The 22612-nt window shown below is 42.7% G+C and overlaps 1 protein-coding gene across 2 annotated transcripts in view; it reads left to right on the top strand.

The window, feature by feature from the left end:
• Positions 1-16532, top strand: part of LOC128686799 (uncharacterized) — an 84657-nt gene extending 68125 nt beyond the window's left edge. The window contains exons 11-12 of one of the 2 annotated variants that reach the window (XM_053773894.2): positions 1225-1374; positions 15393-16532. In XM_053773894.2, the coding sequence (XP_053629869.1) occupies positions 1225-1374; positions 15393-15467 (225 nt within the window). In that variant the 3' untranslated portion in view covers positions 15468-16532. The remainder of the gene's footprint in view (positions 1-1224; positions 1375-15392) is intronic. The other variant, XM_053773895.2, reaches the window with a different exon arrangement.
• The last annotated feature ends 6080 nt before the right edge of the window (positions 16533-22612 follow it).

A 22612-nucleotide genomic window follows, 5' to 3' on the forward strand; every position in this document is an offset into this window, starting at 1 on the left:
TGTAATGTCACCTTGGTTGTTTAACATGTTTATAGATGGGGTTGTAAAATAAGTAAATGCTAGGGTGTTGGTGAGAGGGGTGGGAATAAATTATGGGGAATCAAATACAAAATGGGAGTTGAAACAGTTACTTTTTGCTGATGGTACTGTGCTTTTGGAGATTCTAAAGAAAAGTTGCGAAAGTTAGTGGACAAGTTTGGGAAGGTATGTAAAGGAAGAAAGTTGAAAGTGAACATAGACGAGATTAAGGTGATGAGGGTATCAAACAAGTTAGGTGAAGCAAAATTGGATATCACATTGGAGGGAGAGAGTATGGAAGAAATGAATGTGTTCAAATATTTGGGAGTTGACTTTTTAGTGGATGGGTTTATGAAGGAAGAGGTAAACCATAAAATTGATGAAAGAAAAAAAGGTGGGTGGTATATTGAGGTATATGTGGAGACGAAGAATGTTATCCATGGAGGCAAAGAAGGGAATATATGAGAGTATAATGGTACCAGCACACTTATAAGTGTGAAACATGGGTTATAAATCCTGCAGTGAAGAGGAGACTGGAGGCAGTGGAGGTGTGTCTAAGGACAATGTGTGGTTTAAATATTATGTAGAGAATTCATAGAGTGGAAATTAGGAGGTGTGGAGTTACTAAAAGTATTATTCAGAGGGCTGAGAAGGGATTGTTGAGGTGGTTTGGTCATTGAAGAGAGGATGGAGCAAAATAGAATGACTTGGAAGGTGTATAAATCTGTAGTGGAGGGATAGGGGTCATCCTAGGAAAGGATGGAGTTGGGCAGTAAAAGAGGTTTTGTGTGCAATAAGCTTGGACATACAGCAAGCACGTGTTAGTGTGTTAGGAATGAATGGAGATAAATGGCTTTTGGGACTTGCCTAGCTGTTGGAGGTGGGAAGTACAGTGCCTGCACTTTAAAGGAGATGTTTGAGATATTTGCTATTTGGAGTGACATCTGAACTGTTATATCTGAGCACCTTTGCAAAGACAGTGATTATATGTGAATGATGGTAAAAGCTTTTCTTTTTTGAGGGTACCCTGCCTCAGTGGGAGATGACTGGCGTGTTGAATAAAAAAAATGAGAAGTCTTTATTGCACTTCAAAAGATCTGTAGAAGTAATTTCTTTTCATACCTTAGTTTGCCAGTTAAAGATATATTCAAGACCCTAAAATTTGACATGAAATGTTTAACCATATTCTGTTCTTTTGCATTTAAGACTGAATGTCGGGAAATGCTGCAGGAGGATGCCGACATGCAGGGCATGCTTATTCAAACTCTGTGGACGCTTAATCAGAAGCTCGATAAATATTATAGCCGGACAGGAGTGGTATTCACTAAAAAAAATGAAGAAACTGTCACCCTTAAAGTAAGTAATATGTAATTTAGTCTTTTGAAATACGGTAATGCATAAGTGGATGTTATCCTGTTATATCATGATTTCATAATTTGTCAACTAGTGTCACGAAAAAATATCAGGTTAGTACTGTATGTCAAAGTAACAAATCTGTCATTCTTTATAATATCATAACACAAATGTAGTAAGTTTTGGTCATGATTGACATTGTGTAGGGTTTTTATGCTATCTAATCTTTATTTCATTTTGGAACATTAACTTTTTAACTGTGCAACAAATTGACACAGGGAACCAGATTGTGTCAGATGTATAAAGCTTTTCAGTTTTGGGTTTTCAGATTTGTCAAGTCCTTCTATTTTAGGACTTAGCTCATCTCTTTGAGTTGCCAAATACCTCTTAATATAGGCCCACATAGATCAATGCAGGGCATGGTAGGTGAAAAACAAGCTCAGGTAGCACATTTTCACATTGGCAAGCAGACACCAGAACTTTACTCAAAGTAAAATAGAGGCTTCTCTTGGAAATATACATCTGGTACCAGTACCAGTAATTGTAGTAGGTTTGGTTAAGAAAGTGGAGAATATAAAGATACAAAATGGCTTATATTATTGATGAATAAAGTGCCTCACATTATTCACCAATAAAACAAAAATGTGCATCACTTTATGCTATATATTGTTCTATGGACAAACTTCTCATGATGCTGCTAAGGTAGGGAAAGATAGTGAAAGCGAAAATGATTGTGCAGATTTTTTTTTTTCAACAAGTCGGCCATTTCCCACCCAGGCAGGGTGACCCAAAAAAGAAAGAAAATCCCCAAAAAGAAAATACTTATCATTCAGCACTTTCACCTCACTCATACATAATCACTGTCTTTGCAGAGGCACCCAGATACAATAGTAGAAGCATATACATGTAGTATAAAGATATATAAAATATCCCTCCAAACTGCCAATATCCCAAACCCCTGGAAATAAATGGTATCAAATACCGACACAGTGGAAATATAAACACATATGCAGTATAATGTGATCCCAAACCCCTACTTTAAAGTGCAGGCATTGTACTTCCCATTTCCAGTACTCGAGTCTGGCTATATAAGAATACAGTGGACCCCCGATGTACGGTGTCCCCAACCTACGATGCTTTTCAGCATAAAAATTTGACACCGACATATGTTGAAAAACTCGACCTACAGCATTCGTCCAGTACCTGTCCACATGTCTGTCCACCTGAGCACGCCTCAGCTGGCCTGCCTTCAGTTGGTGTGCCAATGTTTACAAGCCAGAGTGGTCGCTTCCAAGCATACATTCGGAATATTTTGTATTATTCCATTGTTTTTAGTGCTTCTAACTGCTAAATAAGCCACCATGAGCCCAAAGAAAGCTTCTAGTGCCAACCCTGTGGTAAAAAGGGTGAGAAATACTATCGTACCACAGTCAGCTGCTGCTGCACCATGGTCAGCTGCTGCCACTGCTGTAGCACCATCAGCTGCTGCTGCACCATGGTCAGCTGCTGCTGCTGCTGCTGTAGCACCATTGTTGGTGTGGCTTATCGAGAATACCGAGAAACAATTAACCCCAGAGGGTTAGCCACCCAGGATAACCCAAGAAAGTCAGTGTGTCATCGAGGACTGTCTAACTTATTTCCATTGGGGTCCTTAATCTTGTCTCCCAGGATGCGACCCACACCAGTCGACTAACACCCAGGTGAACAGGAAAAAATGCTTGGAACTAGTGCTAATATTGGTGAATTTAAGGCCAGCAAAGGTTGGTTTGAGAGATTTAAAAATTGTAGTGGCATACACAGTGATTATTATTATTATAATCAAAAAGAAGAAGCACTAAGCCAAAGGGCTATACAGCGCTGCAGGGTAGGGAAGGAAGCGAGGGTATTGGGCGGCAGAAGGGAGGAGGGATGATCAGTAGGTTACAGAAAACAGCGGGGCAGGGGATAGTATAGGGGTAGAGGGTAGCAAGAGATTGAGGTAGAAAGGGCTGAAGGTATCAGAAGTTGTGAAGTAAGTCAGTTGTTGTCAAAAAGTCAATGAGAGAGTCCGGATGAAAGGTGGGTCCATCAGCGAGAAGGGAAAGTAAAGAGAGAGCAGCGGAGCGAAAACGATGACGGAGGTAAATTCTGCGTGCTCGTTGATAAAGCGGGCAGTCCAACAGAATGTGGCTGACTGATAATGGAGCCTGGCAATTCTCACAGAAAGGAGCAGGGCGCCTCTCCATGAGATATCCATGAGTAAGACGAGTATATGGCCAATGCGAAGACAGGAGAGAGTAGCCTCCCAACCTCGACACTGGTGATAAGAAGACTGCCAGTAACCTATACTCGGTTTAATAGATTGAAGTTTGTCACTGAGCATAGTAGACCAATGTTGTTGCCAACGGGTGTGAAGGTGGGAAGATATTGCAGCAAAATAGTCCGTAAATGGAATACCTCTATATGAAACTGGTAGGTCATGTACTGCTGACCGCGCAGCAGTGTCTGCCTGTTCATTGCCCTGTACGTCAACATGACCAGGGACCCAACAAAAAACAATATCTTTATGCTTGGTAAAGATGCGGAGTAGCCAAAGTTGGATACGGAGGACTAAGGGATGAGGTGTATCAAATTTCTGTATAGCCTGTAAAACACTAAGGGAGTCTGAGACAACCACAAATGATGACACAGGCATAGATGCAATACGGGTAAGTGTTGCAAGGATAGCATACAATTCAGCAGTAAAAATACTAGCCGAAGATAGTAAATGCCCTCGTACGACGCTGTCCGGAAACTGCTGCGAATCCTACACCGTCAGAAGACTTAGAGCCATCTGTGTACACAGCAATGGCATGAGAATGAGAGTGGAAGTGGTCAAGAAAAAGAGAGAGTGGGAAGCGACCATAGACAGTTGGGCTTTCAAGCAAGGGAGAGAGAAAGAACAGACTCAAACAGCTGGAACTTCCCAGGGGGTAGGGAGAAGTGAGATGCTACATGAACATAGAAAGATGGTAATTGAAGAGAAGACAAGAGCGAATGAAGGTGAAGAGAGAAGGGACGGAGTAAACAGGGGCGGCGAACAAATAAAGAATGTCTACTAATATCAGTGACCATTCTATAAATGGAAGGATTGCGGAGATCATGAGAGCGTACATAGTAGCGAAGGCAATGGGCATCACGGCGATCAGATAAGGATGGAACGTTCGCTTCTGCATAGAGGCTCTCAACAGGGGAAGAGCGAAAAGCACCAAGGCATAAACGTAATCCTTGGTGACGAATGGGGTTAAGGCTAGAGAGAGTAGCAGGAGATGCCGCTGAATAGGTCTGGTCACCATAATCAAGTTTCAATAAAATGAGGGTAGAATGTAGGTGAAGGAGAGTTCAAAGATCAGCTCCCCATGAAAGATGAGCAAGGGTTTTAAGAAGGTTCAGCCGGCTGTGATAAGTTGCCTTCAGAGAGGTAATGTGAGGTTTCCAGGATAACCTACGGTCAAAGAGGAGGCCCAGAAACTTGACTGTATCACGTTAGGGATACGGGAGCCATAGAGGTACAAAGGATGATAGGAGATGACAGAGCGTCTAGTGAAAGTAATTTGGTGGGTTTTAGCGCTGGAAAATTTAAACCCATGTGTGGTGGCCCAATTGGAAACACGGTCGACCGCATGCTGGAGAGAAACTGTAATGAGGTGACAGTCAGCGCCTCCACAGGCAATAGCGAAGTCATCAACATAGAGGCCAAATCATTAATAGCAAGGAGAAAAAGTGTTGTGCTCAGAACACATCCCTGGGGGACACCTTCAGCTTGGATAAAGTCCGGGGAGAGCACATTATTAACCCGAACACGGAAATGTCTATCAGTTAAAAAGTTCGTAAGGAAGGATGGTATATTGCCTCGGAGGCCTAAGGAGTGGGCTTGGGCCAAAATATTATACCTCCAAGTTGTGTCATAAGCCTTCTCAAGGTCAGAAAATATGGCAATAACTGAGTGGGTATTCGCAAAGGCATTACGAACATACGTATCCAAGCGTAGTAAGGGGTCTATGGTAGAACGCCCCTTACGAAAGCCACATTGACGAGTGGAGAGACTGTTGTGTGTCAATAAATACCACACTAAACGTCTATTTACCAGGCGTTCCATCACTTTGCAAACTGCACTGGTAAGAGCAATGGGACGATAGTGGGAGGCTTCATGTCCTGTAGTGCCTGGTTTGCGGAAAGGGAGAACAATGGCAGATTTCCACAGCTGTGGAAGAACTCCTTGTGACCAAATAAGATTGAAAAGGCGTAATAGGACTGCAAGGGCTGACTGATGTAAATGTTGTAGCATACGAATATGAATGTCGTCGGGCCCAGCTGCCGATGATCGGCAAGCTGAGAGTGTTGCCTCTAGTTCTTGAAGTGTAAAAGGCACATAATACTGTTCTTCTCTGAGAGAAGAAAAGTCCAAGGGTGCTAACTCTCTGGTAGACTTCGAGGAAAGAAACGAGGGGCATAGATGGAGCCCCTGAGAAATACGGACCAGATGATTGCCAATTTCATTGGCAACATCTAGTGGGTTTGCTATATCAACACCGGCAACCCGCAGAACAGGAGCCGGGTCAGGAGAATATTTACCACTCAGTTTTAGTACTTTTTTCCAGACTGCACTCATAGAGGAAGCAGAGGTGATGGTGGAGACATAATCTCACCAGCAAGTGCGTTTAGCGTCACGGATGACACGGCGAGCGATCGCACGCTTCTGCTTAAAATCAAGAAGTCTCTCCGTGGTTCTATTGTACCGGTACCTGCCCCATGCAGCGCGTTTCAAACGTACTGTACTGCACGAGCACAAGCAGGAGACCACCAAGGCACGCATTTCTGAGAATGCCTGCCCGAAGTTTGGGATATAGAATGAGAAGCTGCAGTTAAAACGGAGGACGAGAAGAGGTGTAAAAGCTCATCAATGGAGGATGAAGAAGGAACCTCACTAAAAACAGTTAGTTGTGAGTAAAGGTTCCAATTTGCCTGATCAAATTGCCAGCGTGGGATACGAAGAGGTGGTGAATATGAAGGGGAAGTAAGAATGATTGGGATATGATCGCTGTCATGTAAATCCGGGAGAACAGACCAGGTGAAGTCTAATGCGGCGGAGGAAGAGCAGACTGAGAGATCGATGCAAGAGAGGGTGCGAGTCCGAGGATCAAAATGGGTGTGAGTACCTGTATTTAAAACATGGAGGGGATGGGTGGCAAGAAAAGCCTCTAACTGAATGCCATGGGAATCACAGTGAGATCCCCCCCCCAGAGGAAATGATGGGCATTAAAATCGCCAAGTAACAGAATCGGTGGTGGTAATGACGAAACAAAAAAGGCAATATCCGGAATAGTGCCCGAGAAGGAGAGAGATATAAAGAACAGAGCGTATACCACCTATGCAAGTGGATACGGGCTGCTGTGTAATGCAGCGAAGTACGAACAAATAGCTGATGGTACGGAATATCAGTGCGTAGAAGGGCACTTTCATTAAAGGTCCCATCAGGAAAAGGATCTGAAGAATACAATAAATTATAGCCTGAGATGGGAGAGATAACGGCAGAGTATAATTTTGGTTCCTGTAAGCAAACACCAACAGGGGAAAACTGGGAGAGTAACATCTGAAGCTCACCCCGATTACCCCTGAGGCCACGTATATTCCACTGTAAATAGACCATGATTGGCAATGATAAAGATACTTGAAATCCGCAGGTAAGGGTTCCTATGGACTAGAGGGGTTAGGAAAGTCCACATGTGGAGGCAGCGGAAAACGTTCAAGCAGCGAAGGAACGGTGCGCTGTGAAGAAAGGAGTTGCGCAGATGGAGGAGAGGAGAGAGAAGGAACAGAGGGTGGATCAGTGTCCATTGATGGTTTGGTCTCTGCAATATATTCAGAGATTGCTTCAAGTGTTTTGGAATTCAGAGACGTCATATGAGAGACAATATTGGAGATGGTAGGGGGAGGATGAGTAAAGATTGGAGCTGTAATGGACTGTACCACGGTAGGTGGGGGGGCGAGAGGGTGGAGGGAACTGGAGAAGAAGCGTGGAAGGGGACAGAAGAGGCAGAAACCTGGGAGGTGGCAGAAGAGGAAGAAACTTGGGAGGGAACAGGGGAGATAGGTATAGTACGACGAGGAGGGTGAACCTCTACACTTGTAACAGAGCCAGTGAGAGGGGAAGAACCCGGTACAGAGAAGGGAAGGTAAAATGAGGTGGAAGTAGGGAAGGAGGGGTTAAAGGACCTTTTTTTGACTTCTGAGAAGTAGAGGGACGATTGGGAGGAGGTGTCGTACGAGGTCTCGTCGATACTGAGGCTTGTGAGGGAGAACACGAAGAAGCGAGAACAGACTGAGGTGTTGAAGTATGGACATCTGAGCCTAGGACAGCAAAAGAATTAGATACAGGAGTGACTATGGGAGAGGTAACCACAGAGGAGGCTGCAGAAGATGGGACCCCAGAAGTGGGGGGACATTTTGAAACACGGGAATAAGAAACACGAGGTAGTCTCCCTTGGAGGCGGAGATGAGAAACTGCCATGGCATGAGGGAGACCTGCCTGTTTGAGGTAACGGAATTCCCGCTCATTTAAGTAGACTTGGCAACGGCGAGAGTACGAAGGGTGAGCCTCATGACAATTAATAAGGCAAGAGGGAGGTCGATTGCAAGATATATTAGAATGGTCATCGGCACCACAGACTGGGCATTCGGCTATGGATCTGCAATATTTCGCTGGATGGCCAAATCACCAGCAATTTCTACACTGTTGCGGTGTAGGGATCACCTTTCAAACTTGTAACCGATGTCCTGCCACATAAACTGAGGATGGGAGTTCACGGCTGTCAAAAGTTAAACGAGCCACATTGCTAGGGTATCGTCTCCGCCCGCGGGCAGGAAGAACGTAAGTGTCTACGTTGAGGATTGGGAGATCTTGGAGTTCCAGCTGTTCAAGAATGTCATTGCCACATGTCTGGAAATTTTGTTGAACTATGGTATGGGGCAGAATTACGGTACCACTACAAGAATTGAGGGAATGATGTTTTTCAATAGTGACAGGAACACTATCTATATGGGAAAGAAGAGAAAGATCATGAGCTTGGGTAGCATTCTGTACAGTGATGATGCGCATACCGCTCTTAAGAGCATGAAAAGAAATATCTTTACCAACATGGCGTAGGAGTGCCTTGCCAATACTGTGGTCGGAAAGATAGGCGGTAGAGGAAGTCGGTCGTAAAGTGGAGAATTTAGTTCATTGTGCAGTCCGAAACTGAGCGTGGAGAGGGAGTGCAGGACGTGTTGATCTTTTCTGAGAAGAACGAGAAGGTGGAGAAGTATCATCAGCAGGTAATTGTCGTTGGCGTTTAGGCGTGGGGCCAGAGTTGGTCCGACGTGGAACGGGTCGGCGATTCGAAAATTGCCGCACCGTAGAGGGAGAGGCCAGAAGCATAGTCAAAGGAGAGCGGAGGTCAGATAAATCAAAGAAGTCAGTCGAGACCTCAGTACCTGAAGCGGGTGAGGAAACAGCACCGGCAAGAGGTACTGAGGCATGAGGAGTGTCCGAAGAGTGGTCCAAAGACGAGGCGGGGTCAGAACAGGGTGCGGTATCAAGAAGGGGCCCGGGGGTAGCAGGTTCATGGACTAGGGCTGCCATGGTTAGGTTACTTCTTTCTTTTTGTTTAAAAAAAAAAAAAGAAAGAAGAAAAGAAAATAAAAATAAAAAAAAAGAAAAAAAAGGGGGGGACCAGGGAGGGATAGTTCCTAGGAGGAATGAAAGGGCCAGAAATCTCCCTCCGCGCCCAAGAGGACCTCAGCACCGCAAGTAGCGTAGATGCAGCATAGAACCCGTGCCATACCCTACCCATCATGCCAGTAAACCAGCAATCCGGGATAGCAACCTCACATCTGCCGAGCTACCTCGGTGGACAAAAGAGAGGGCGGCCGGATATCCACCACAAAGCATACCTCCTTCGGCCACCACCCCCGGAATCCAAAAGGTGGCTTCCAGAGATACACCCGTCGCCCGAAAGACACCCAAAGCCACTCTCCGGGATACCGGAAAGGGATCGGGACATCCCCAGGCGATCCAGATTCCACGGCAAACTACGCCACCGCCAAGAACCTCAACGGAATGGGATGGACCCCGGTACCCTTTCCCCTACCTAGGAACTAGCGCACCTGTGGGAAAAATCCCAAAGGCCAAAAAGAGGAAGGGCATAAGGGAGGGGTGGAGAGGGGGAGGAGGAAAGGGAAAAGGGGAGGATGGGATAGGGAAGGGGGGATTGGGGGGTAATTAGGTTCAGTCTGAGGAAGGAGACCGACAGGTCTAATTCCTCAGACCAAGAGCCTCTTCACCACGCCAAGGAGCCCCCCTTGAAGAGGATACACAGTGATAAGGCCTGTTCTGGAAGAAAATGCCAAACAGGACCTACATTACTCAGGAGGAAAAGAGGCACTCCCAGGACACAGTGTCTCATCAGTCATTGCTGCATCTTCAATAAAGGTGTCATTTATTCTTCATTTAGTACAGTGGACCCCCGCTTAACGATCACCTCCCAGTGCGACCAATTATGTAAGTGTATTTATGTAAGTGCGTTTGTACATGTATGTTTGGGGGTCTGAAATGGACTAATCTACTTCACAATATTCCTTATGGGAACAAATTCGGTCAGTACTGGCGCCTGAACATACTTCTGGAATGAAAAAATATTAACCGGGGCTCCACTGTATAGTAGTACATACACAATATACATGTATATTGTGTATGTACTACTCTACTATTGTGCATGTATCATCCTTTTTGTGTGTAGAAAAATGTATATTTCATGTGTTAAAATTTTTTTTTTTATACTTTTGGGTGTCTTGCACGGATTAATTTGATTTCCGTTATTTCTCATGGGGAAAATTAATTCAACCTATGATCATTTCGTCTTACGATGGGCTCTCAGGAATGGATTAATATTGTAAGTCTGGGTCCACTGTAACCAGTTTCCCTGAATCCCTTTACTAAATATTACCCTGCTCACACTCCAACAGCTCGTCAGTTCCCAAAAATCATTCATCTCCATTCACTCCTATCTAACACGCAGATATTGGTCTAAATAGTGGACCATATATCCATTGCAGCTAGGATCTTTTGTGCTGCCATTACATTTCTTACCAGTACCACATGTGCCACCACCAGTTGCCATTCTGACTATATGCCAGCACCACCAAATATACAAGCACCAGCAAACAGGGTATGGAACTGGCAAGAAGATGCCTTGTTTGTTTCAAACATATTGCAATTTGATGATATTAACAGTTGAACTTGGCCAAATTGTCTGATAGACTATTCTTTTGAACTTCAGCATTTTAAATCTGCTTTTAATGAGAAGACAATGGATAAGGAGGAACCTGAAGGTAAACTATTAAGTGGCAACAGTTACATAAGCAATACGTTTTATTGGTAAATTTCCACTTTTACCAAAAAGTACCCTGGCATATCTAGAAGCATTGCTCCGAAACATAGAAGCAATGTATGATGTCCCATCATTAGCTCTATTACATTGAGATGTATTATAGAATACTTAAGTACTCCAGTTCATCCATTAGCTAATTACAATACAGCCACATGAATACAACCCCTCCCACCTTCTACCCCACCTCATACACACACATTCCATGTCAGCAAGCAACAGGAACTAGAATGTAAGAAAAGATAAACTGTATACAGTGGACCCCCGGCATATGATAGCATCGGCATACATTAAATCCGGCATATGATACATTTAAACGCAAAAATTTTGCCTAGCCACACGTTAAAAACCCCACCACACACGATTCATCCGGGACGCGTCCCACATGTGTCCTCAGCTGCCCCGTACGTGCCAGTGTTTACAAGCCAGCCAGTGCGGTCTCATCCACACATACAATCGGTACATTTCATATTATCACAGTGTTTTTAGTGATTGTACCTACAAAATAAGTCACCATGGGCCTCAAGAAAACTTCTAGTGCCAACCGTGCAGTAAAAAAATTACTATGGAAATGAAGAAAGAGATAATTGCTAAGTACGAAAGTGGAGTACGTGTCTCGGAGCTGGCCAGGTTGTATACCAAACCCCAATCAACCATCGCTACTATTGTGGCCAACAAAACGGCAATCAAGGAAGCTGTTCTTGCAAAAGGTGCAAGTTTGTTTTCGTAACAGAGATCGGTCAGCTGTTGCTGCACCAGTCAGCTGTTGCTGAATCACGGTGAGCTGCTGTTGCACCACGGTCGGCTGCTGCTGCACCACGGTCAGCTGCTGCTGCACCACGGTAAGCTGCTGCTGCACCAGTCAGCTGTTGCTGAACCACGGTGAGCTGCTGTTGCACCACGGTCAGTTGCTGCTACACCACCATCCTCTGTTGCTGCACCACGGTCAGCTGCTGCTGCACCAAAGTCAGCTGTTGCTGTACCATGGTCAGCTGTTGCTGCATCACGGTCAGCTGGTCCTAGTGGCATTAAAAGAAGGGAAGTAACCCCGGAAAAGGACGTGCCACCTAAAGTCCTAATGGAAGGGAATTCCCCTTCTAAACATTAACAACTTCCACACTCTCCCCTCCTCCCATCCTATCAATCATCACCAGATCTTGAGTAAAGGTAAATGTCAGTTTGTGTGTATTAAAATTAATATTTCACGTGGTAAAAAAAAAAAAATTTTTTATACTTTGTGGTGTCTTGCACGGATTAATTTGATTTCCATTATTTCTTATAGGGAAAATTAATTCACCTTGCAATAATTTCAACATACAATGAGCTCTCAGGAACGGATTAATATCGTATGCCGGGGGTCCACTGTATTTACCTAATGTTAAAGAGTTGTTTCACAGATTTGGAAGTGCCTGGAACATGGTTCTGTTTCCCCATATTTCACTTCACATAATCCTATTTTTCACAAGGTGCCAATTTTCAGGAACATAACCTACACATTTTGAGAGGGTATACTGTATGTCACTGACCTAGTTAATACTGATGTTCTTAAGACATCTTAAGGTTAGTTTTCAATTTAGCAGGTATGCACCAAGCCTGAAAAAGTGGATAATGCGTAATACAGGTACAGCACTGATTTTCCAGCACCCTTGTTTCCTAGACTTTGCTGGTATATTGATTTTGCCAGACCAACAGAGGTCACATGATAATTCAGCAGTATACTTCTAACACACTATGGACTGCTGGAGACTAAAACATTTCCATAAATAAAAAAAACATTAGCATAAATGAAACGGGTATATTTATTTCTGTAGTTTAAATGAATATTCCAGTACAGTAGGGCCCCGCTTTACGGTGGTTCGCTTTACGGCATTCCGCTAATACGGTCATTTCAAATTATGACCAAAACTCGCTATACGGCTCCCCCCACCTGACTTTCTAATACAGTCACCGTGCCCCACCCTGTTTGTTTACATTCTTCGTGAGCTCAGTAAGCACTAAGTCTCTCCATTTTGTCTGGAAACTCCAAAATTTCAAATGTTTTTAAAAGTTATTTCATATTTTATATATACTCTGATAATTATACTTGTGTATACCTGTACTTAAATAAACTTACATACTGTGCTGGCATGCAGGTACACATTAAAATCAGTAAGAGTGTTTTATGTCTCCAGACGTCACATTAGTAATGATAATAATAATCATCGAGTCTCATTTAAATGTCGTATATTACGTTAAATACACATTTTCATTAATCCATCTATGATATTTTTTCAAAATTATATAGTAAACACGATACATAACATAAAAAGATGATAAATACACCCCACAATAGAATAAATAAACATAAATATGAGATGTGGTAGCAGACGACTTGCACAAGTGACGCCATATTAGAAATGATAATAATAATAATAATAATCACCGAGTCTCATTAAATGTTGTATATTACGTTAATATACACATTTTCAGTAATCCATCCATATTTTTTTCAAAATTATATAATAAACACAATACATAACATAAAAAGATGATAAATACACCCTACAATATAATAAATAAACATAAATATGAGATGTGGTAGCCAGATAACTTGTACAAGTGATGCCAAGAATAACATTTTCTCTAATCTAACATAAGAGAAAATGTGTTACTGGGGGTAACTGTAGAAAATTATTCCTTTCGTATGTATGTAAGTTTATTCAGGTATACACAAATACAGTTACATAGATTATCATACATAACAACATATGTGTAGAGAACCTAGGATAACCCAAAAAAGTCAGTGACTTATTTCCATTGCCTTCACTCAGAGCATCATTTCTTCTCAAAATGATGTTACATGAGAATGGGAGTGTTCTTCTTTATTTATTCTACCGTATCAATGTAGAGACAACCTGTACACAATGTAACTTGTACACAAACCAGACGTGTACACTTTGTTTACAAAACTTACCTTCGCCTGGTTTGTTTACATAACTCTGCGCCTGTCCCCTCTCATGCACTCATTCTTTCTCTCTCTCATTTATTCGTTTTATCTCATTTACTTACTCCTGACCCTACATTAAGACTACAAATATTTTAAGGTAAGTAATGAGTGAACTGTATATACATTTTATCGCTCTGGGATGCTTAAATATAGAATTGTATGTGTGGGTGGGGTGGCCTGGTATGGTAGCCCGGCTGACTACCATACATACCACACTTGATTTCTTACAATAAATACTACTTGTCTCACCCTAGATTAAGACTATAAATATTTTAAGGTAAGTAATGAGTGCACTATGTGTGTATTGTACTTTTTTATTGTTTTTTGATGCCTGGTTCTATTGCTAACTTAATATATGTTAGTGTAAACTTGTTATCTAGTGTTTGTACGCATTTGTAAGTGGAAAAAAAGGGTGTTCCACTTTACGGCGGTTTCCGCTTTACGGCGGTAGCCTGGAACCTAACCAGCCGTATAAGTGGGGCCCTACTGTATACGGCTCCCCACACTTGACTTTCTAATACGGTCACCGTGCCCCACCCGGCTTTACATTCTCCGTGAGCTTCGTAAGCACCGCATCTCTCCATTATGTCTGGAAACTCCAAGATTTCAAGTGTTTTTAAAAGTTATTTCATATTTTATATATACAGTGGACCCCCGGTTAACGATATTTTTTCATTCCAGAAGTATGTTCAGGTGCCAGTACTGACCAAATTTGTTCCCATAAGGAATGTTGTGAAGTAGATTAGCCCATTTCAGACCCCCAAACATACATGTACAAACACACTTACATAATTGGTCGCATTGGGAGGTGATCGTTAAGCGGGGGTCCACTGTACTCTGATAATTATATTTATGTATACCTGTACCTAAATAAATTTAAACACTGTGCTGCTGTGCAGGTACACATTAAAATAAGTAAGAGTGTCTTATGTCTCGAGATGCCATCTTAGGAATGATAATAAAGAAGGCGGGATGGGAGGTCATCCTTGAAAAGGTTGGAGGGAAGAAGGTTTTGTGGGCGAGGGACTTGGACTTACAGCAAACGTGCGTGAGCGTGTTAAGAGTGAATGGAGACGAATGGTTTTTAGGACACGAGCTGTTGGAGTGTGAGCAGGGTAATATTTAGTGAAGAGATTCAGAGAAACCGGTTATTTTTATATAGCCAGACTTGAGTATTGGAAATGAGAAGTACAATGCCTGCACTTTAAATTAAGGAGGGATTTGGGATATTGGCAGTTTGGAGGGATATGTTACATATCTTTATACATATATGCTTCTAAACTGTTGTATCTGGGCACCTCTGCAAAGACAGTGATTATGTGTGAGTGAGGTGAAAGTGTTGGATGACAATGAAAGTTTTTTTTTTTTTTTTTTTGGGGGGGGGGGGGGTCACCCTGCCTCAGTAGATGGCCAACTTGTTGAAAAAAAAAATGCTGTAATAAGAAGTTATAAAATGTTATGCACTGTCATAACATGCAAGTAGGTAGATAAAAAAAAAAAGGCAAAGATATGCACCTTATATGTATTGTACATACTTATTTTTTATTTATTTATATTTTTATTTTATTTTATTTTTTTTTTTTTTTTTGCAGCAGTGCACAGAAAAGGTCCGTAAGAATATAGAACAACTGCATGTAATTCATCCCACTTCTGAACACCAACACTGATGAAGCTTAGGGGAGTGTGACCAGACTGCATATCATTAGGCATTTGAAACTCCTACATCATAAGACAGCAAGAATAATGTAACTAAACTTTCAGCATTGTTAGATGTTTAAAACCAAAATTGTTTTGCTCAATTTACAAATTTACAAACAAAAATTTGCTATATTAACTTTGAGAATTGCCAGTTTGGTATTATTGTATAGTATTAATATCATATATCAGGCCATTCCATAAGGTTTTTGTGCGCTATATGTAATTTACATTATCTTTGTTTAGCTATTTTATCCAGTATATATGCACTAAACTATTTCCTCCAGTACTACCACTCCACTTGAGTGGTGGTACTGTGCAAGTAATAGTTAATAAAAAAAAATCATAAAATTAGAAAGATAATTTTGATTTATTTCTTGACAAGGAGTGCTCAAAATATATGAATTTCAAAGCATGTGTCCTAGGATTATTTTACATTAACAGTTATGTCAGTTTTTTTTTTTTTACCAGTTAGTACTATTTTGAGATAATCAGCAAATTAATTTCTGAGCCATCTTTCCATGGATCTCCTGTACCATCATTAAATACATTTTATATTGATTGTGTAACAAATATGATTATTGGATGAATATTTGAAGCCAAAAATTTTGTTGCTCATCTTGGAAGAATAGTTGCACTTAAAAATTAAATGAAGAACTTTATTAGAATAGATTTTATCATTAAGGAATTTAAGATCGGAAAATTTATCATGCTACAAAGAAGCAACTTCTAATAACCTCATTGCAGGTTACTTAGTAGTTGGCAATTCTCATTACTGCCCTGTAAAAAATTTGCTGAAGGAAAACTAGTCAGGGTCTTGAATTAACAATTTAGTATTTAGTTCTGAGTACATTTCCCTAATGCAGATACTATACAGTACTTACAGTTTATATTGAATAGCTTGCCATGTATATAAAGTAAAAGGGTATTCTGCCATGCTCATTTTGTAACTCAAAATTATAGTAACATAGTTGCAAACAAACCACATAATGGGTCGGGTTTGAACCCATGGCGAGTGAGTCGAACTCCAGGAGAGTGGCTTACTCACTGGCCTGGAGTTTTACGAGTCACTTGCTGTGGATTCAAGCCCCACCTAGTCTTTGGTTTCTTATTTTGTACTTGTGCATTTATATTGTATTCTAAGAATGTATTCAAGGTAAAAAAAAAATATGAACTTTGTAAAATGCATTAAATGTTTTGCATGTATACCTTTATCAGGAAGATATACTTAACCCCTTAACTGTTCAAACGTAGATCTCCATTCTTACTGCTAGTGCCCCAAACATAGATCAACGTTTTATTTTTCCAGCCTCCAAATTTGGCACGATTGGCCTGAGATGCCTGGTCAGCATAGAACGGGTCTTAACACACTGCGAAGTATTAAAAAAATCTGGGACCACTTAGTACCTTGTGGGAGCACCAGTTAAACAGCGCCAGCTAGAGTAAACAGCGCAGCAAACACCAAACACAGAGGATGGCTTTGGGTGTCTCTCGGGCGACGGGTGTATCTCTGGAAGCCACCTTTCGGATTCCGGGGGTGGTGGCCGAAGGAGGTATGCTTTGTGGCGGATTTCCGGCCGCCCTCTCTTTTGTCCACCGAGGTAGTTCGGCAGATGTGAGGTTGCTATCCAGGATTGCTGGTTTACTGGCATGATGGGTAGGGTATGGCATGGGTTCCATGCTGCATCTGCGCTACTTGCGGTGCTGAGGTCCTCTTGGGTGCGGAGGGAGATTTCTGGCCCTTTCTATCCTCCTAGGAACTATCCCTCCCTCGTCCCCCCTTTTTTTATTCTTTTTTTCTTTCTTTTTGTTTTTAAGAAAAAAAAAAGAAAACTAACCTAACCATGGCAGCCCTAGTCCATGAACCTGCTACCCCTGGGCCCCTTCTTGATACCGCACCCCGTTCTGACCCCGCCTCGTCTTTGGACCACTCTTCGGACACTCCTCATGCCTCTGTACCTCTTGCCGGTGCTGTTTCCTCACCCGCTTCAGGTACTGAGGCCTCGACTGACTCCTTCGATTTATCTGACCTTCGCTCTCCTCTGACTATGCTTCCGGCCTCTCCCTCTACGGTGCGGCAATTTTCGAATCGCCGGCCCGTTCCACGTCGGACCAACGACAATTACCTGCTGATGATACTTCTCCACCTTCTCGTTCTTCTCAGAAAAGATTGACACGTCCTTCACTACCTTTCCACGCTCAGTTTCAGACTGCACATTATTATTATAATCAAAAAAGAAGCGCTAAGCCACAAGGGCTATACAGCTTCAGACTGCACAATGGACTAAATTCTTCACATTACGACCGACTTCCTCTACTGCCTATCTTTCTGACCACAGTATTGGCAAGGCACTTCTACACCATCTTGGTAAAGATATTTCTTTTCATGCTTTTAAGAGCGGTACGCACATCATCACCGTACAGAATGCTACCCAGGCTCATGAGCTTTCTCGTCTTTCCCATATCGATACTGTTCCTGTCACTATTGAAAAACATCATTCCCTCAATTCTTGTAGTGGTACCGTCATTCTGCCCCATACCATAGTTCAACAAAATTTCCAGACATGTGGCACTGACATTCTTGAACAGCTGGAACTCCAAGATCTCCCAATCCTCAAGGTAGACACTTATGTTCTTCCTGCCCGCGGGTGGAGATGATACCCTAGCAATGTAACTCGTTTAACTTTTGACAGCCGTGAACTCCCATCCTCAGTTTATGTAGCAGGACATCGGTTACAAGTTAAAAAGGTGATCCCTACACTGCAACAGTGTAGAAATTGCTGGCGATTTGGCCATCCAGCGAAATATTGCAGATCTATCGCCGAATGCCCGGTCTGTGGTGCCGATGACCATTCTAATATGTCTTGCAACCGACCTCCCTCTTGCCTTAATTGTCATGAGGCTCACCTTCGTACTCTCGCCGTTGTCAAGTCTACTTAAATGAGCGGGAAATCCGTTACCTCAAAGAGGCAGAAGGTCTCCCTTATGCCATGGCAGTTTCTCATCTCCGCCTCCAAGGGAGACTACCTCGTGTTTCTTATTCCCGTGTTTCAAAACGTCCCCCCACTTCTGGGATCCCATCTTCTGCAACCACCTCTGTGGTTACCTCTCCCATAGTCACTCCTGTATCTAATTCTTTTGCTGTCCTAGGCTCAGACGTCCCTACTTCAACGCCTCAATCTGATCTCGCTTCTTCGTGTTCTCCCTCACAAGCCTTGGTAGCGACGAGATCTCGTATGACACCTCCTAATCGTCCCTCTACTTCTCAAAAGTCAAAAAAAGGTCCGTTAACACCTCCTACCCATCTTCCACCTCCTCATTTTCTCTCTCTCTCTCTCTCTCTCTCTCTCTCTCTCTATCTCTCTCTCTCTCTTTCTCTATCTATCTCTCTCTCTCTATCTATCTCTCTCTCTCTATCTATATCTCTATCTATCTCTATCTATCTATCTCTATCTATCTCTCTATCTATCTCTCTATCTATCTCTATCTCTCTCTATCTATCTCTATCTCTCTCTCTCTCTATCTCTCTCTATCTATCTCTATCTATCTCTCTATCTATCTATCTCTCTCTCTATCCATCTATCTCTCTATCTATCTCTATCTCTCTCTCTATCTATCTCTCTCTCTCTCTATCTCTCTCTATCTATCTATCTCTATCTCTCTCTCTGTCTGTCTGTCTGCGGTCTTCTTTGCCCTTTCCCAATCTTCATGACTTTGCATTTGGCAGGGTTAAATTAAGGAGCCAGTTGCTGGACCAGGCTTGTAGCCTGTCCAGGTCTCTTTGTAGTCCTGCCTGATCCTCGTCCGATTTGATTCTTCTCATTAACTTCACATCATCTGCAAACAAGGACACTTCTGAGTCTATCCCTTCCGTCGTATGGGAGACAATATTGGAAATGGTAGGGGGAGGATGAGTAAAGATTGGAACTGTAATGGACTGTACCAAGGTAGGGGGGGACGAAAGGGTGGAGGGAACTGGAGAAGCGTGGAAGGGGACAGAAGAGGCAGAAACCTGGAAGGTGGCAGAAGAGGAAGAAACTTGGGAGGGAACAGGGAAGGAAGGTACAGTATGAGGAGGAGGAGGGTGAACCTCTACACTTGCAACAGAGCCAGTGAGAGGGGAAGAACCAGGTGTAGAGGTTCACCCTCCTCCTCATACTGTACCTTCCTCCCCTGTTCCCTCCCAAGTTTCTTCCTCTTCTGCCACCTCCCAGGTTTCTGCCTCTTCTGTCCCCTTCCACGCTTCTCCAGTTCCCTCCACCCTTTCGTCCCCCCCTACCTTGGTACAGTCCATTACAGTTCCAATCTTTACTCATCCTCCCCCTACCATTTCCAATATTGTCTCCCATACGACGGAAGGGATAGACTCAGAAGTGTCCTTGTTTGCAGATGATGTGAAGTTAATGAGAAGAATCAAATCGGACGAGGATCAGGCAGGACTACAAAGAGACCTGGACAGGCTACAAGCCTGGTCCAGCAACTGGCTCCTTAATTTAACCCTGCCAAATGCAAAGTCATGAAGATTGGGGAAGGGCAAAGAAGACCGCAGACACAATATAGTTTAGATGGCCAAAGACTGCAAACCTCACTCAAGGAAAAAGATCTGGGGGTGAGTATAACACCGAGCATATCTCCTGAGGCGCACATCAATCAGATAACTGCTGCAGCATACGGGCACCTGGCAAACCTACGGATAGCGTTCCGATACCTCAGTAAGGATTCGTTTAAGACTCTGTATACCATCTACGTCAGGCCCATACTGGAGTATGCAGCACCAGTTTGGAATCCACACCTAGTCAAGCACGTCAAGAAATTAGAGAAAGTGCAAAGGTTTGCAACAAGACTAGTCCCAGAGCTACGGGGATTGTCCTATGAAGAAAGGTTGAGGGAAATCGGCCTGACGACACTGGAGGACAGGAGGGTCAGGGGAGACATGATAACGACATATAAAATACTGCGCAGAATAGACGAGGTGGACAAAGACGGGATGTTCCAGAGATGGGACACAGACACAAGAGGTCACAATTGGAAGTTGAAGACTCAGATGAATCATAGGGATGTTAGGAAGTATTTCTTCAGTCATAGAGTAGTCAGGCCGTGGAATAGCCTAGAAAGTGATGTAGTGGAGGCAGGAACCATACATAGTTTTAAGGCGAGGTATGATAGAGCTCATGGGGCAGGGAGAGAGAGGACCTAGTAGCAATCAGCGAAGAGGTGGGGCCAGGAGCTGTGACTCGACCCCTGCAACCACAAATAGGTGAGTACACTTACATAATTGGTCGCATTTGGAGGTGATCGTTAAGCGGGGGTCCACTGTACTTCTAGACGATACTTAATAAATTTATTAAATTTTATTTTCTCTAGTTAGTAGCCTACCAGTTGTAATCCTGAAGCACTATTGAATCATACTGAATTCTAATGGATAATTGGAGCAAAGTAACATTTATGAAGGGGTTCAGGGAAACCGGCAGGCCGGACTTGAGTCCTGGAGATGGGAAGTACAGTGCCTGCACTCTGAAGGAGGGGTGTTAATGTTGCAGTTTAAAAACTGTAGTGTAAAGCAGTCTTCTGGCAAGACAGTGATGGAGCGAATGATGGTGAAAGTTTTTCTTTTTCGGGCCACCCTGCCTTGGTGGGAATCGGCCAGTGTGATAATAAAAAAAAAAATTGGAGCAGGATACTGACTAATTGTTACGAAAACCCAGTTACAGGCTGGATGCTAGAAGGGCAGTCCTTTCTAGTATTCACTGGAGATCTCTAAGCTTTTAGAATCGCATTTTTTGTAATACCTGATACTAGTGAAGAGTTCTTGATCTAAGGAGGGTAGCTGGGCTTCGACTTTTTGACAGCAGATTTATTGTACAACCCTCGATTGTACTTTAGCACTCCTCACCACCCTTACTGACTCTGCCTCCGTTATACTCTCCATCCTTGCTAGTTTCTGATCAGGCATATTACACAATTCGCACACCCTACCCTGCAGTGCTGTATGACCCTTGTGGGTTTAGCACTTTGATTATAATAATCTTTATCTAAAGAATTGGAACCATCCAATGTATGACCCTCATGGTTCACTGTTTTCCCATGATTAAAATAAGAATTGTGTTCATCATTATTATAATCATGGGGAGTGCTAAACCTGTAGGATTATACAGCATGTGGGGGGGGGATGGACAGTATTCAGGCTCAATTCAGGGAACCAGAGCACAGATCCAATTCCCTAGATCAAGAGCCCTCTCACCAGCATCAAGGAACCTCTCTTGAGGGAAGAAATGTGTTCAGTAACTTCAGTGAATAAATATTTTACCCATCTTTCATATGTTTGACTGGCTGCAGTTCATCACTTGCAAACAAAAATTAATAATGGTTTAGGATGCACCAAAATGTCATCTGAGTTTGCAAGTTAGACATGGAGTGTTTCAGCTATGATATTATGGCATTATTAGAAAACAGTGTTTATAGTGTCAACAAGGTGAACATTGCCTGAAGATGGCCTTACACTTTATTTCTAACCACCAGATATACAATATTTTGGTTGCTACATGATACAGGAAAGATTTTTCCCATATTCCATTTGCTCAGCCATTTCTACATCAATGTACACACAAGGAATAGTTCAGGGTGGAGATAAAATTCTAATGCAGCAAAATACAAAAACACACACGTACATATACAGTAGGGACCCACTTATATGGCAGGTTAGGTTCCAGGCTACTGCCAGAAAGCAGAATGTTTTTTTCCACTTATAAATGCACATAAATGCCAGACAACAAGTTTACACTAACTTATATTAAGTTTGTAACAGAACTAGGCATTAAAAAAACACAATAAAAAGTAAAATACATACACAGTACATTCATTACTTACCTAAAAATATGTGTAGTCTTAATGTAGGGCAAGAGACGAGTATTACTTATTTGTAGGAAGTCAGGTGTAGGTAGCCCTGGCTCACCGTCCCAAACTTAATATACGATATTTAAAGTAGCCCAGAGAGATAAAATACACATACAGGTCTCCCTCAACATTCGCGAGGGTTAGGGGATCAAGAACCTCGTGAATGTTGAAAAATCGCGAATGTTTGGTGACCCAATATATTGTAGGGAAATACAATACTGCT

The sequence above is a fragment of the Cherax quadricarinatus genome, chromosome 7 (genome assembly GCF_038502225.1).
Source record: "Cherax quadricarinatus isolate ZL_2023a chromosome 7, ASM3850222v1, whole genome shotgun sequence".
Classification (NCBI taxonomy): Eukaryota; Metazoa; Arthropoda; class Malacostraca; order Decapoda; family Parastacidae; genus Cherax; species Cherax quadricarinatus.